At 39.7% G+C, this 16,434-nt stretch overlaps 1 protein-coding gene across 3 annotated transcripts in view; it reads left to right on the top strand.

The window, feature by feature from the left end:
* LOC117497748 (polypyrimidine tract-binding protein 1-like) overlaps positions 1–12,180 on the top strand; it is a 28,793-nt gene extending 16,613 nt beyond the window's left edge. For all 3 annotated transcript variants that reach the window (XM_034149755.1, XM_034149756.1, XM_034149757.1), the window contains exons 6-15: positions 20–148; positions 362–472; positions 880–1,054; positions 1,423–1,500; positions 2,553–2,692; positions 3,554–3,587; positions 4,692–4,784; positions 7,186–7,402; positions 7,524–7,601; positions 8,859–12,180. In XM_034149755.1, coding sequence (XP_034005646.1) covers positions 20–148; positions 362–472; positions 880–1,054; positions 1,423–1,500; positions 2,553–2,692; positions 3,554–3,587; positions 4,692–4,784; positions 7,186–7,402; positions 7,524–7,601; positions 8,859–8,991 — 1,188 coding nt within the window. In that variant the 3' untranslated portion in view covers positions 8,992–12,180. The remainder of the gene's footprint in view (positions 1–19; positions 149–361; positions 473–879; positions 1,055–1,422; positions 1,501–2,552; positions 2,693–3,553; positions 3,588–4,691; positions 4,785–7,185; positions 7,403–7,523; positions 7,602–8,858) is intronic.
* The last annotated feature ends 4,254 nt before the right edge of the window (positions 12,181–16,434 follow it).

Genomic DNA, 16,434 nt, shown 5'->3' with positions numbered 1-16,434 from the left:
CTCTCTCTTCTCCCCTCAGAGAGCCCAGGCAGCTCTTCGCGCCCTCACTTCCTCACATGTGGACGGGGCTGTGTTGGCTCCCAGCACCGTGCTGAGGGTGGTGGTGGAGAACCTGATCTACCCCGTCACACTGGACGCCCTCTGCCAGGTAAACACAACAATCATTTATTTCTTGTTTGATAAATGTTGCATGCATACAAATGCTCAGGTCAGAAGAATTTCAGTGCCATTTCTACACCGTAGCTTTGTGCAGATGACAATAAAACCTTAGCATCTTTGAATCTTGAATGCTGTTTTCTTTACCATCATTGTTTACAACTCCTGTAATAAAAACAATCCCTGATTCCTCTCTGGTCCTCAGATCTTCTCAAAGTTCGGCACGGTGCTGAGGATCATCGTCTTCACTAAGAACAGTCAGTTTCAGGCTCTGCTGCAGTACGCTGAAGGAGCCTCCGCCCAGTCAGCCAAACTGGTGAGCATCACACCCTGCCACACACACACACACACACACACACACACACACACACACACACACACACACACACACACACACACACACACACACACACACACTTTAATAACATTTAGACATACACACACACATACAAAAGCTATCACTATTTATTCATGATTCATTCCTTATTATTGTTATTTTATTGTATGTTTTAATAATGTATTTCTTTCCGATGCAGTCATACAATCAAACATATGTACCATATCAAGCACAATCCCCCTTTAACACTCGGTTACAACACAAATGAAAGTTACGGGGACTTTAAGATGTTATATTGATTTCAAACACAGAATTTGCACTTAATGCATTAGAGAGTCCCAGTTAAATTGGAGAGGTGTTGAGCAGCTGTTCTCTGTGCGTTCCAGTCTCTGGACGGACAGAACATCTACAACGGCTGCTGCACTCTGAGGATCAGCTTCTCTAAACTCACCAGCCTCAACGTCAAGTACAACAACGAGAAGAGCCGCGACTTCACCAGACCAGACCTGCCCAGCGGGGACAGCCAGCCCACCATGGAGCACCCGGGCATGACCGCCTTCAGTAAGACACACACATACACACATACATACATACATACATACATACATACATACACACACACAATAATAAATAGGAAGGTTTCATTGAGAGACTCTCTAAGTCAGAGTTTTAAGAAAAAGTCAGAATTTTGAGAAGAAATTTCATATTTTTTTGTTAATTTTCAGAAGAAAGTCGGAATTGTAATTAAAAAATCTTGAATTTGAGAGATGGAAATTGGGGGGAAAAGTCAGAATTTTGAGGAACTGTTGAGATTTTCTGTTGCTGAACCACGTGCTTGCAGGATCAGGAAATGAAGTCCACATCCAGAGAGTCTTGCATGTATAGAGTGTCATGGGTGATTCTCTGACTGACTGCTTTGTTCTCTGCAGCTCCAGGAATCATCTCAGCCGGCCCGTACGGAGGAGCGGCCCACGGCTTCCCCCCCGCCTTCACCCTGCAGCCCACAAGTGAGTCTCACCTGTCTTTTTTTTTACTTTATTTTAAATTGTTTTGTCAATACACAATAGACATACACAAAACATTACATTGAAAATACACACAACACAGAATATACGAATACATAGTTAAACACAAAATAACAGTATTTCAGAGGTCAGAAAGTGCATTGTCCGATCGCCTTTGTTCAATCACGTTGACTCATTACGGTCCATGGTAAAGTCAAGGCTTTTTCTCCTCCTTAATTCGTTTAGGATATGTTTAATGATAGTGCCACTGTTAATGGTTTAGCATCTGGTTTTCCATATCTGCATGCATGTGATGCAGATTACCAGCTTGAGAAGTTCTCTCTTTTTTTTGTATCCATCTTTTCTCTGAATATACAATACTCCCACCTGTCCACAGTACCTCAGTAACTCAGTTGACTGCATGTATAACTAGACTATAAACTACTGTAGATAAATAATACACTGTTTTCACAATAACATCATTTTGACGGACAGGATCGCAACATTTCCGTCAAAATCCATTATAACCCGTCGGCCTGTACACAACTCTGCTGGGGGGCAGAGAGAGCACGCTCGTGAACTGTCAACGGGGGGTGGACGCTCGCTCGTGAACTGTTAGCGCCCTGTTATGCATGCCCACAGCACCTCGCGGGAGCGCGCACAGCGTAAAGCAAATACTTTTGTTGATCTGTTCGGCAAAGTTAGGTTTGGAAACGATATAATTTCCTTTTGGGCGGGCATGCATAACACGGCATAATACCGGAGCCTCGCTGCGGGGATACTTTGCCGCTGTTCTGAGTTTGTTCTAATCTGTCAAAATGACGGACGGCTTTCAGATTTTTCCGTCATTGTTAAAAAAAAAAACGTTATAGACGAAAAATATTCGGTTAACGCGACCTCTGATCTTATCTTATCGTAACAATTTAAGAAAAAGTTCAAACATTGAGCAGGAGAAGTTTGAAGCCAAAAATGGGCTTATTGATACAGATAAATAAGATACCTCCTTGGATACAAATAATCATATTAATCAAACAAAATGTCTCCCTCTCCCCCAGTGTCCTCCCACTACCCAGGTCTGGTCCCCGGGATGCCCGGAGGCCTCGCCGCTCTCTCCCTCCCTGGAGCCTCCAGGCTGGGGTTCCCTCACATCTCTGCAGGAGTCTCTGTCCTGCTGGTCAGCAACCTGAACCCAGAGGTACTTTATAAGATGACTAAACTTCTGTACGCTATCCACAATTTGTCTAAATGTAATGGAAGTAATAACAGAAATGACAGTTAAACCATCACAAAATCACAAGTATAAGGCCGTACTGTTAACAGCAGTGACAGACATTTCTACTGTATTTACAGAATAACATGCATAGCTTTCCACCCTTTCAATGGGAAGCATTCCACATAATAGTGCATCAAATATAACAAAGCAGAAGATTTTAAGAGGGGTTGCCACACTTAAATCGGCACTGACAGTCAGTTTTTTATTTGACGAGAAAAAGGGTTGGCTCTAAAAATAAAATAAAAACTTTGAAATTAGTAAAGAATATATAGAAATGCAAAATAATACTATTAAAATTATGCACTGCTATTATTCAGAGATAAATCAACATATATTTAATGTATTATTATGACATTATTTATTTCCAATTAAAACATTGTCCTATAGTGATATCAGAAAGATATTTGAGTGTTCTGTCCTGTGATTGGCTGTTTGAGTCATGTGTTTTTATCCTTGTGTCTCACCTTGTAATGTTTTTAATGCGTTCACATTATCATGTACACACACACCTGTCCACCCACCTGTCCACCCACCTGTCCACACACCTGTCCACACACCTGTCCACACACCTATCCACACACCTGTCCAATCACATTGATATCATTATCTGACCCCTCCTCTCCAGGTAATTAACCCTCTGATTGACCCCTCACCTGTCTTTTTTGTTTTTTCTCCCCTTATTTTAATTTGTTGCCATGGAAACGCCTCGGACACCTCCACCTGTCCTGCCCTCCCACCTTTACCTGTCCTGTCCCTCCGCTGCCTTCTCTGCTGTCTTTAAAGAGAGTTACGCCCCACTGCCTCTTTATTCTCTTCGGTATGTTGTCACTAGCTTCTTATTTTGAAATTATTTTTGTTGAATTTCACGATTTTGTTTTTTCTTCTTTTTAATTTTGTTAATGAAAAGTGGAATTATTGTCTGCTGGTTTTGTCAGATTCTGCGTGATGATTTTGGTTTATTCACAATATTTGCAGCTTTTTATACATGTTTTTTTACAACGGCAATAAATATGGTGCCGGGAAGGGGGAATTTTTATTTTAAGTAGTTGCAATTTTGAGAAATAGTCAGAATTTGACATTTGAAATTCTGACTTCCGTCAAAACTGAGAAAAAAGTTTTTAAAAATTAAATTCATCGAAAAAGGTCAGTTATTTTTGGGGGGAAAAAATCAGAATTGTAAGATTTTCAGAAAAATTGCAGAATTTTGAGAAAAGTGGCAGAATTATGAAGTGGAAAATTCAGAATGTATAGTTGTTTTTTGTAGGAAATCAAAATCATAAGAAAATAGTTTACATTTTGAGATGTCAGAATTTTTTGTTTTTCATAACAATTTCAGAATATTTTTAGTTTTTGGAAAATTACAGATTTTAAGAAAAATTACAGATTTGTTTTGAAAGTCGGACTTTTCTGATTTTTTTTATTTTCGGACAGCTTAAAGATTTTAAGAAACATTTCTGAAAAACTTTCAGAATTCTGAGATTTTCTGAAAAGTCAGAATTTTGATAAACTCAGAAAGTGATTTTTTCTTTCAAGCTGCATTTATTGTGTTTTATCTTATCTAAGTATAGTCTACATTTTTGAGTTTGCATGCCTGGTTTCTCTCAGTTTGCATGTCCTCAGTGCTGAATCAGCTGCTCGTCAACACTCCCATAATTCAGAGCTCCTACACGGTGTAATCTGCCATCTACCCTTACCCTTAATTTCCCCACTGCATTTCCTGTGTTTCAACGTCCAGAAAAACCCCTGCCTTCTAAATGTAATCCTCAAAGGCGTTCCCGCTCCAGGTTTTACATTAAGTTATTTTATAAGTTTAATTTGAGCGTTAATCTAAGGCTTCTGTAGGGTTTAACAAAGTCTAGATTATTATGTTTATCACTTCCTGTTCAACAACAGCTTAACCTTTGTCTTTGTTTCTGACTAGGTGTTTATGGCGACGTGATGAGAGTGAAGATCCTGTTCAACAAGAAGGAGAACGCTCTGGTTCAGATGTCTGACTGCACACAGGCTCAGCTAGGTAACAACATCCACCTAAAACACTTCTTCTGGTGTTTTTACATTTAGAAAAACATGTTGAAAGCTATAAACCAGCTGTGATATTGATGCTTTTCCCCCTTTCCTACACTTAGAACTACTTTAACAGATATACATATTTGAAGGTCACCTATTATGCAAAATCCACTTCTTCATGTCTCTTCTACATCAACATGTGTCCCCTCTTCTTCATGTCTCTTCTACATCAACATGTGTCCCCTCTTCTTCATGTCTCTTCTACATCAACATGTGTCCCCTCTTCTTCATGTCTCTTCTACATCAACATGTGTCCCCTCTTCTTCATGTCTCTTCTACATCAACATGTGTCCCCTCTTCTTCATGTCTCTTCTACATCAACATGTGTCCCCTCTTCTTCATGTCTCTTCTACATCAACATGTGTCCCCTCTTCTTCATGTCTCTTCTACATCAAACATGTGTCCCCTCTTCTTCATGTCTCTTCTACATCAACATGTGTCCCCTCTTCTTCATGTCTCTTCTTACATCAACATGTGTCCCCTCTTCTTCATGTCTCTCTACATCAACATGTGTCCCCTCTTCTTCATGTCTCTTCTACATCAACATGTGTCCCCTCTTCTTCATGTCTCTTCTACATCAACATGTGGTCCCCTCTTCTTCATGTCTCTTCTACATCAACATGTGTCCCCTCTTCTTCATGTCTCTTCTACATCAACATGTGTCCCCTCTTCTTCATGTCTCTTCTACATCAAACACGTGTCCCCTCTTCTTCATGTCTCTTCTACATCAACACGTGTCCCCTCTTCTTCATGTCTCTTCTACATCAACATGTGTCCCCTCTTCTTCATGTCTCTTCTACATCACCATGTGTCCCCTCTTCTTCCATGTCTCTTCTACATCAACATGTGTCCCCTCTTCTTCATGTCTCTTCTACATCAACATGTGTCCCCTCTTCTTCATGTCTCTTCTACATCAACATGTGTCCCCTCTTCTTCATGTCTCTTCTACATCAACATGTGTCCCCTCTTCTTCATGTCTCTTCTACATCAACATGTGTCCCCTCTTCTTCATGTCTCTTCTACATCAACATGTGTCCCCCTCTTCTTCATGTCTCTTCTACATCAACATGTGTCCCCTCTTCTTCCATGTCTCTTCTACATCAACATGTGTCCCCTCTTCTCATGTCTCTTCTACATCAACATGTGTCCCCCTCTTCTTCCATGTCTCTTCTACATCAACATGTGTCCCCTCTTCTCATGTCTCTTCTACATCAACATGTGTCCCCTCTTCTTCATGTCTCTTCTACATCACCATGTGTCCCCTCTTCTTCCATGTCTCTTCCGATCTTACATCAACATGTGTCCCCTCTTCTTCATGTCTCTTCTACATCAACATGTGTCCCCTCTTCTCCATGTCTCTTCTACATCAACATGTGTCCCTTCTTCTTCATGTCTCTTCTACATCAACATGTGTCCCCCTCTTCTTCATGTCTCTTCTACATCAACATGTGTCCCCTCTTCTTCATGTCTCTTCTACATCACCATGTGTCCCCTCTTCTTCATGTCTCTTCTACATCAACACGTGTCCCCTCTTCTTCATGTCTCTTCTACATCAACATGTGTCCCCTCTTCTTCATGTCTCTTCTTCATCAACATGTGTCCCCTCTTCTTCATGTCTCTTCTACATCAACATGTGTCCCCTCTTCTTCATGTCTCTTCTACATCAACATGTGTCCCCTCTTCTTCATGTCTCTTCTACATCAACACGTGTCCCCTCTTCTTCATGTCTCTTCTACATCACCATGTGTCCCCTCTTCTTCATGTCTCTTCTACATCAACACGTGTCCCCTCTTCTTCATGTCTCTTCTACATCACCATGTGTCCCCTCTTCTTCATGTCTCTTCTTCATCAACATGTGTCCCCTCTGTGTAAAGAGACTCTGAAAGTTTCAGGAACAAAGATTCTCTCTCTTTTTGTCCTGATCCATTTCTATAAAAACCTGTCTGAAAATGAGCTGATCAGATTTTGGCCACTTTGTGATGTCATAATGTTTTTTTGGCTTGTGTAACCATTAGCCAATCACCAACCAAGGTAACCCCCCCCCCACCTTATCACCTGAATCTCCTCCTAGAGCACCATTGAGTTCTTTTTAACCAAATCTCTCTCAGAGGGGCGTGGGGAGGGGCTCCTTATTTTCATCTAAAGTAACAGACAGAGAATCAGCACTTTGGAAACAGGGCTGAAACAGAGGGGATTATGGGATGCTGCAATGATCTGTTTGGTGTTTCAGCCAATCAGAGACAAGTTCTGTATATATCTGAGACCTGTAATATATTGATGAAAAACAGTATGATAGCGGACCTTTAAGATAAAAACATGTCTGACTGGATCGTCCTTCCCCTTTGCAGCCATGAGCCACCTGAGTGGGCAGCAGCTTCACGGGAAGCCTCTCCGCATCACGCCGTCCAAACACACGAGCGTTCAGCTTCCCCGTGAAGGCCACGAGGATCAAGGCCTGACCAAAGACTACAGCAACTCTCCTCTGCACCGCTTCAAGAAGCCCGGATCCAAAAACTACTCCAACATCTTCCCGCCTTCTGCCACCCTTCATCTCTCCAACATCCCGTAAGTCCTCACACTGCAGGAGCAGGAGCAGCCTGTAGACCAAACTCAGGGAGCACTTTATACACCTGACAGAAACCGCCAAATGCTAATTAGTGTGCTTATGTTACTGTTGTGTTTGCAGGCCGTCTGTGGTGGAGGACGACCTCAAGATGCTGTTTTCCACATCAGGAGCCATGGTCAAGGCCTTCAAGTTCTTCCAGTGAGTCCTTTGTTTACTGTCCCTGCTTTCAAAGCCTTACTGGTGTACATAATGCTGCGTTTTCTCACATTGAAATCCTTTGTTGTAAATGTAGAAGCACAGAAACGCGAGAGCAGCTGGCAACTATTCCCAAGCACCTATTTTTAAAGTCTGTGTATAAAATAAAATAGCTAATTTGATCATTTCAATTCAGGGCTAATATTCCTCTGAGCTTTCCACTGTATACATTTTATGAGCACCGTGGCTAATTGATCATTAATACCTTCTTAAAACATGTTTCAATGGCTGTCTGGCAAAAACACACACACACACGTACTCACAGCAACAACAACAAGAGACCCATTGGTGTCCCATGCTCACTCTTTTAATAGACGCCACTTTCATTAATCAGAATCAGATTTCCTTTATTCTTCCCAAAGATGTACATTGTTCCAGCACAGGGACAATACAGCTAAAGACCAAACAAAGTGGAACATATAGAAAGTAATGGAGTAGCTTTTCAGAAAGGTAATAATTGTTAAAGTATATATCTAGTTATTTTACAACACTGTTTTTACTCTAGAACCGCTATCCTTTATCTTAAAGTCAAACGTCCTTTCCTGAAACCCATATACACGTCTTCATTTCTCATCTGTTTTTGTTTTCACGTGTCTTTTCTCGTTCCTATAATCCTTCTGGTCGTCAAATTTGTAAGAAACATTTCAGAATTTGGAGAAAAGCCGAACTTTGAGATTTTGACAAAATATCAGAATTTTCTGAAAGAAATCAGAAATAGATTTTTTTTTTAATTCTTAAATTCTCATCCTTTTTTGTTTTCACGTGTCTTTTCTCGTTCCTATATTCCTGCGGTTGTCAGATTTTTAAGAAAATTCAGTCAGAACTTTGAGAAAAAAACTCAGAATTTTGAGATTTTGACAAAAAGTCAGAATTTTGAGATTTTCAGAAAATTTATATTTTTTTAATTCTCATCCTTTTTTATTTCCAAGTGTCTTTTCTCGTTCCAATATTCCTGCGGTTGTCAAATTTATAATAAAAATGTCAGAAGTTGGAGAAAAGTCAGAATTTGAAGAATTTTGACAACAATTCAGACTTTTGAGATTTTCAGAAAAAAGTCAGAAAATATATATTTTTTTGTATTCTTAAATTCTCATCCTTTTTTGTTTTCACCTATCTTTCTCTCGTTCCAATATTCCTGCGGTTGTCCCACCCTATAAAAACCTTGACTTATCGTCCTCGTCTGTTGTGTTTCTCCTTCAGGAAGGACCACAAGATGGCTCTGATCCAGATGGGCTCGGTGGAGGAAGCCATCGAGTCCCTGATCGAGTTCCACAACCACGACCTGGGAGAAAACCACCACCTCCGAGTCTCCTTCTCCAAATCCTCCATCTGAGCCTCAGAGCGTCTGAACCGTGTCCACTACACTCCCATCATTCCTACGCACGTCTGCAAGAAACCACCGTGAAGTCTGGTGTGATGTTAAATTATTTTTTTAAAACTCATTTTTAGGTTATTTGCCTTCAAAGAGGATTAGGGGGCAATTTAGGGGGGAAAAATGGAGTTTGGGAGGAAGTCAGAATTCTGGATTTTTATGTCGGACGTCGGGGAATGAAGTCGGAATTCTGAGTTTGTCAGAAATAAACAGATGTTTCGATTATAGTCAGGATTTTGATTATAATGGAGTTATTAGTGCCCTTGTTGGGAAGTTTTTAACCATTAGCCACTCTTGCCTTTTTGACTTTAATCCTGCAATTAAGGTGTTAAAGTTTTTTCTCCTCAACGCTGACTTCCCGACTTAAATAACTCAGAATTCTCCCTTAAATCTCAGATTTCAAGTTGTCCTTAGATGTTCCTAATCCTCTTCTCTAAAGTTTCCCCCTTCTAAAGTAACGCTTCTATCTTTTAAATTATCTGCTCGGACAACGTTTGGGAAGTCAAGAATTTACCCACAAGCCGTCAGAATCTAGTCCGGCCGCGTTTAGGAAGGCCTCGTTAAGGAAGGCCTCGTTAAGGAAGGCCTCGTTAAGGAAGGCCTCGTTAAGGAAGGCCTCGTTTAGGAAGGCCTCGTTAAGGAAGGCCTCGTTTAGGAAGGCCTCGTTTAGGAAGGCCTCGTTAAGGAAGGCCTCGTTAAGGAAGGCCTCGTTTAGGAAGGCCTCGTTAAGGAAGGCCTCGTTAAGAAGGCTTAGTTCGACCTTCATATGATCCCTGTGCCTTATTCCTGGAGTCAGAATGACCTCAACTTTGACATGTTAAAAAAAAATCTCCCATCATGCCTCTGTAAATTGGCAACGAGCAGGTTTACAGTTGATAAAGGTTTACTGTTAATGTATTACAGATATATCCTTATTTTATGTGTATTTTATTGGTGTTTTTTCTTTGTTAGTGTTTTGTACTGCTGGTTACTGTAGCGTCGAACATGTGAACGGATTCTGTTGTAGCGGGTTTTTTTTTAGATACTCTTTTTTTTCTCCTCTATTCCTCTTTTGATTTCTTTATTTCCATGTATGCAATCACGTTTTATTCAAATCAAATATTGTAGCAATATTTTAATCATTCCTGAACTTTTACTTGTTGGCTTTTCTTTTTGTCGGTGGCTCGGCGGTTCTTCTCCTGCTGCCTTTTTTTACAATCTGACGAATGTCGCTTTTTGTTTCTGTCGGGTTGTCTCGTCTTCTCGCTTCGCCTCTGAACGGTTTTTATTTATACGTTTGTGATCCACTACAGCTGAAACCAAAAACGGCCTTTTTTAGATGCAACAAATCCGCCTGCCTCAGGTTTCTGGTTTTAAGGACTTAAGAAAAATAACACACAAAGATGGAAGCTTGTGAACTGGTTTAGGCTTTGGTGGTGTTTTCCTGTGGGAGGTTTTTATTCATTTCTCGACCGCTTCACTGGATCTCTATTGCAAACCCAGATGTAACGTGTGAGTGCCTTCAAACGCAGCGCCGAGTCGGACATCAGGTATTAATTCCTCTTTTACTCCGAGATGAAAGTTTGACGGAGAAGAAAACCCCGCGGCCGTCACAAATGTGCTGAAACTAGAAGGTGCTGGTTTGGTTTATCTGTGTGTCTTAATATTATTACGTCGACATTCCAGCTGCTCATGACGAAGATTCCCCGTTTCACCTGAAGGTTTCCCCCTGAGGCGTGATGCATTCAAGGCCCCTGGGAGGTTTCAGTAGCTGAGCTTTTAAACAGTTACTGAACAGAAGTCCGGACTCATTCCAGAGGTTCAGAGGAGGTTCCCATACAAGAGTTAAACTGACTACGTTTATACGCACACAATAATATAATTTAAGCCCTTTTTCTGGATGAAGGACACTTCCCTAGCTGTTAGCATGAATATTGTATATAAATGTTTAACTTTTTCCAGTTAGCATGCAGCTGTGCATTTTCCTAATAACTCAAATGTTTTTTCCAACTTTTACCACCGGTTGTTGACCCTTAAAATGTGTTGATATACAATTCTTTAATACTTTGAAAACGTACACATACACCAATTGCAATTTTCCCTACAAACGTAAAAAAAAAAAAAATGAAATGATAGAAAAATAATAAGCTTTGTTTCAATCGTTCAACTTTGAATGAGCCAAATTCAATCAAACCAATTTATGAAACTCCTATTTCTGCACTGTTCCATGGCCTTTTCAGCCTGCTCTACAGTCAATACGCGATGCAAACCATTTTTAGTACAAAGGCACTAAGTCACGGCAGCAAAACAGTGAACATTGAACCGGCAACTCTTCAGTTCCCAAGTCTAGAGACTGAGCTACTGAGCCAATTAAGGCTCCAAATATCAATACATAATATCAAATGTAAATGGCATGTTTTAAAACTGCATGTAAGTGTGCATGTTAACGTAGTATTTAGTATTTTTCTTGAATATTACCCCATTCTGGTTTCCATAATGAATTTATTCTTTCTTTCAATGGCCTTAATTCATGTCACAAATACAATATGTTTCAGAAAATCGCCGCCTGTTACATTCCCAGTGATTTAGTCTGTGTGTAAGATCATTTTCACACAGTGTGGAGGAGCTTAAACATTCACACACACCATCACATCAACGCTAATGATGTGAGCAGCTGTTTTCTCCCAGTGGACCAATGAAAACCTGCTGGATGTAAATAATAGTTTTGTTAATTCTTTCTGAAATTCCTTTAGTGTTTCTGCCAGAAAAATGAAAGACACAATGGCATTAAGTCCTGTATTTTCTGACGGATACACACCACATTCACAGTTATTTCCCATGGGCCTTGAATGCATCACGGCCTCAGTGTGGGGGTGAGGCGGGTGAGAGGAGGAGGGCGGGGGTGTTGAGCTGTAAATACGTGTTTTATACCACAGTGACGTGTCAGAGCTGATGGTGGTTTTATATCTGATGTATATTTTGATTCAAAGTGAGCGCCCGGTTCTGAGCCTTTCACTGTTTGTGTCACAAAACGAAAACAAGAAGCAGATTAAAATCACTTTTTATCAGAAAACTCTGAAGGCACGAGTCGTCTGTTTATATCGAACACTGTCGATGTTTGTATGATGTTGTGATGAAAATAAAAAGACAAGAAGAGACGAGAAGCAGAAACAGTCTGATGTTTTTGGAAACATTTTTACTTTATTTTCTTCATACTTTATTGCAGTTTTTAATATAAATCTCCTTTTTCTTACATGTGGTGTTAATGCTTTTAGCATTCCTACAAGGGTTGTGTCGTTTAGTGTATATTCCAGGGTTCTTACGGTCATTGAAAACCTGGAAAAGTCATGGAAATTCAAAATGCTAATTCCAGGCCCTGGAAAAGTTATGGAAAACAATATCTTTCCCAAAGTCATGGAAATGTAACTAAAGTTGCATCAAATATAATTTATATTTTATCTAATCGCCGAAATAGTAATACTATAATGATAATAAATACTGTATAGTAATTAAACGTAAAATGTCATTTAACTGACGAGGTATTTAGCTGGTGAGAGATTTTAGTTGCGTTAGCGTGTAGAAGCTAGTAAGCCTACTATTTGATTTGTTTTAGATAGGCACAACATGTTTCATATGCAGACCTGATTTTCCTGTTCCATGTTAAAATAAACCATTTTCAGTGGTACGCTGAGAAAGTCATTTTTTTGGTCATGGAAAATTAGGTAAAGGTCATGGAGAAGTCATTGGTGAAAAAGTGTATAAACCCTGATATTTAAGATTAATAAATCAGAGAGACTCATTTATTTCACAGAACAATAAATACCAAACTTTAGGAATTTCAACAAGTTAATTCACAGAAAATACATTTTTTGTTTATGTAAAAACATTTCATGGTTCCAGATTTGCTGCTTTTACTTTACATATAAAAATGTATTGGTTATATTTTTGGGCTAAACAAAATTAATGGTATGAAAAAGAAAACTGTTAATGGTTGAAAATGAGCTCCAGCCCAAACAATCCTGCTTTTACCTCAATGCATGAAAAACAATATTTAACTTTAACTAAAATATTTATATTAAGTTTCATACTGATAAGGTACATTTCCAATGCTCGAGTAAGAGTATTTTGACTGTGTAATATCAGTAATATTCACCTGTTTTTTTCAAACTCAATTTGGTCTTCATCTTCCCTGTTATGACCGTCTGTTCCCAAGATGTTCAATGAGGTGACGTTTTATTTTAAATGATTAGGAGTTATCTTCAGTTTCTGTACAGTCCTTAAAGAGCAGATACTCAAATATCCCCCTCCTCTAAAGTCGGTCACACAGAAGCGGCTTCAAGTCTGACAGATTCAATCTAACACACACCTTTAACATCAAACTCACATTTATAATGCAGTTTAAATAGGAGAGGAACAACACACGTGAACAGAAAGAATACAAATCTGAAATGTGCTGAATGATCAGAACCAGCAGGTGGCAGCAAACACTGAACAAGACCACAGACCAAGACCGAAGAACGCCTTCTTATATACACAACAGACTGTATATGGTTGGTCACTGGTGAGTTAACAAAACCGTACTCAAGTCAAATTATGATTACTTTATAACTTTATTGATGTAGGATTAGAAGTACTTTAATCTCTTAAAACAACAACAGAACTACTAGAGCAGGGGTGTCAAACTCAAATACACAGTGGGCCAAAATAAAAAAATGGGTACTAGTCGAGGGCCGGACTGGTTCAATGTTTATTGCAGAACTTATTGAAATGAACTTATTGCACATATTAAACCTGGAACTAACAAAGCTTAAATGATTGCCTATAAAAACAACATGAAACATTAAATAATCAGTTGCATTCATTTCTTATGGCTCTATCTGCAGCTTTTCCAGAGTCATTTCTTATGATTACATTTCTCCACAGGCCAACAACAGCTTCAACAAAACTATTTCCCTCAAAGAGAAAAACAAACATGCCCTGTTGTCTCAAGAAAGAGTGCAGAAGGAAACATCCATGTAAACTCAGTGTGCTGCTCTGTGATGCTAGTTCAAGCCAGATACTTGGCATCTCATCTTGGGTGCAAGTTCATCAATGTTTGGGGTCAGGCTCTGAGCTGAGGAGACCCTCAGGATGGAGTGAAGGTGTGCGTGCAATATACCGGCGGGCCAGATCTAATAGGAATTACAAATTATCCTGCGGGCCCAAATTAAATCCACCAAGGGCCTGATTTGGCCCCCGGGCCTTGAGTTTGACACATAGAGAGAATACTATAAATCATGGTAGTTAATTGACGAGTATACCAAGACAATCTATAAGAAACAGAATGCAGTAATCAACCAAAATCTATAAACTTCTTAACATGAAATCCCTTAACTCTCATTTTAAGGCCTTAACTCTTTTGTGAGATTTGAAAACCAGTTTTTTGCCCGTTTAGTTTATTCCCAGAAATACAAAGAACACAACATTCACTTTACACATAACTGTCCGTTACTTCCCCATTAATCATCCTTTCCCTGAAGCACAGAACAAATCCCACTCTATCAAATGTTTAGCAGCACGGTATTAAAACGCAAGGAGTATTCAAACATCAGAGAGGAGGGTATTTTAAAAGCTTAAGGAAAGACTTCTGAATGAATGTCTTAAGTCTTAAATGTATTAAAGTTTTGTTCGATAAGACCCCGAATGCTTTACATTTCTCAGGGAGTCCCGCCAACAAAAACTCGTCGTGACCTTGGACTCCAAAGATGCACATCGGGGCGTTCGGTTGAAGAAATATATTGAAGGCTTCTGATAAAACGTTGAATATTATATCCTAGTGAGTTGTCTTCAAAGCCAAAACATGTGTGTAAGATGAATTGAAGCTTGACACTACATTTAAGTGCATTTATTTAAAGTTTACTCATAGAATAAAGCCAGCAATTCATTACCTTGAGTTGTTATATATGTTACTTTTAATGTCTTTTCATTTTTTCTCCAACCGTTGCATGCTTTGATTCCAAGCCAAGACCGTGACACAGAAGAAGACGACAGGGGGAGGGAGTGTTTGGAGATAATAAAAAACAGAAGAAGTGAAGCGTGGGGTTTCACATTCAGGAGATCTGAGGCTTTACAGACTGCAGGAAGTTCATATCCGTGTCTTCTTACCCCCCCCCCCCCCTATCCCCCCCTATCCCCAAAACCTCCTCCTCTTCCATGCTGGACCGGGGACACGCTGCCGAACAAAGAGGGATTGTGGGTAGAAGGAGAAAAAAAGACGCCGGCACGCCAGCTTGGTCAGCTCTCACACGGCTGTCAAACAGGATCGTCCCAGTGAGCACAACGTTTTACATAATCCTGACACACACACACACACACACACACACACACACACACACACACACACACACACACACACACACACACACACACACACACACACACACACACACACACACACACACACACACACACACGAGTTAAAGTACAAGAGTGTTGGCATTGAAATATACTCAAATAACAAAAAGTACAGAACAAATATTTAGTATAATATTGGAGTTGCAGAGAAGTTATAATGTTGTGATTGGTCTACAGCTTAGAGATGTCCCGCCCCTTAGCCTCTCACGTACAATGTGTTGGAGCACTAGCCAATACAAGTGCGAGTGTTACTTAGTGATGTCACTATGTTCAGAAGTAAACAAAGGAGTCCAATGGAGGCGTTTCTATAAACTTATAAAACACTACAGGAAAGAGAAACCAAAAAAAGCAGAATAGGGCCTAAAAAAAAAAGCCTGATATCCTAAAAACTGTATAAGATGAGTCTACTACATCTCCCAAGATGCATTTCACCAACAAAGCAATTTCTGCTGTTGAACTAAAGATGAAAATGTGTTCAAATAAATCAATTTAAATCGCCTCAATGTAAGATTTTGGATCACTTGTAAATTCAGTACCAGCAGCTAATGCTCATGGGTAATGTAGTTTTTATTAATAATTTAAACAGCTTTTTTTGACAATGAGTCCCTTCAAAATAAAAGTCTCTGCTTCATGTTTCTCCCTTTCATCGACCCTACCTCCTCCTCACTCCCTTTCCTCCCTCCCTTTCCTCCTCCACTCCTCCTCCTCCCCTAAGGATGATTGACAGTTCACAGGAGACACTGATTAAAGATCTTCAGTTGATCTTTGATACTTTTTTTAATCTCCCTCTTCCTTGAAGATTATTTATTTTCTTCCTTTCTTCTTTTCTTTTGTATTTTCTCTCCCTCACCTCGCCTGACATTTCCTCTCTTTTCTTGTTCCCGCTCATCCTGACCCTAAACCCTTTATCCATCTTTTTTTATCCAATTATTCCTCACTCCTGGTTTTAAACTGAACCAACTCTTTGTGTCTCAGAAACCGGCTGCTTTATATCTCAGAATAAGAATTTAACATTTAATCATTTAATCAGGC

The sequence above is a fragment of the Trematomus bernacchii genome, unplaced genomic scaffold (genome assembly GCF_902827165.1).
Source record: "Trematomus bernacchii unplaced genomic scaffold, fTreBer1.1, whole genome shotgun sequence".
Lineage (NCBI taxonomy): Eukaryota > Metazoa > Chordata > Actinopteri > Perciformes > Nototheniidae > Trematomus > Trematomus bernacchii.
This window is presented reverse-complemented; position numbering and strand designations above follow the sequence as displayed.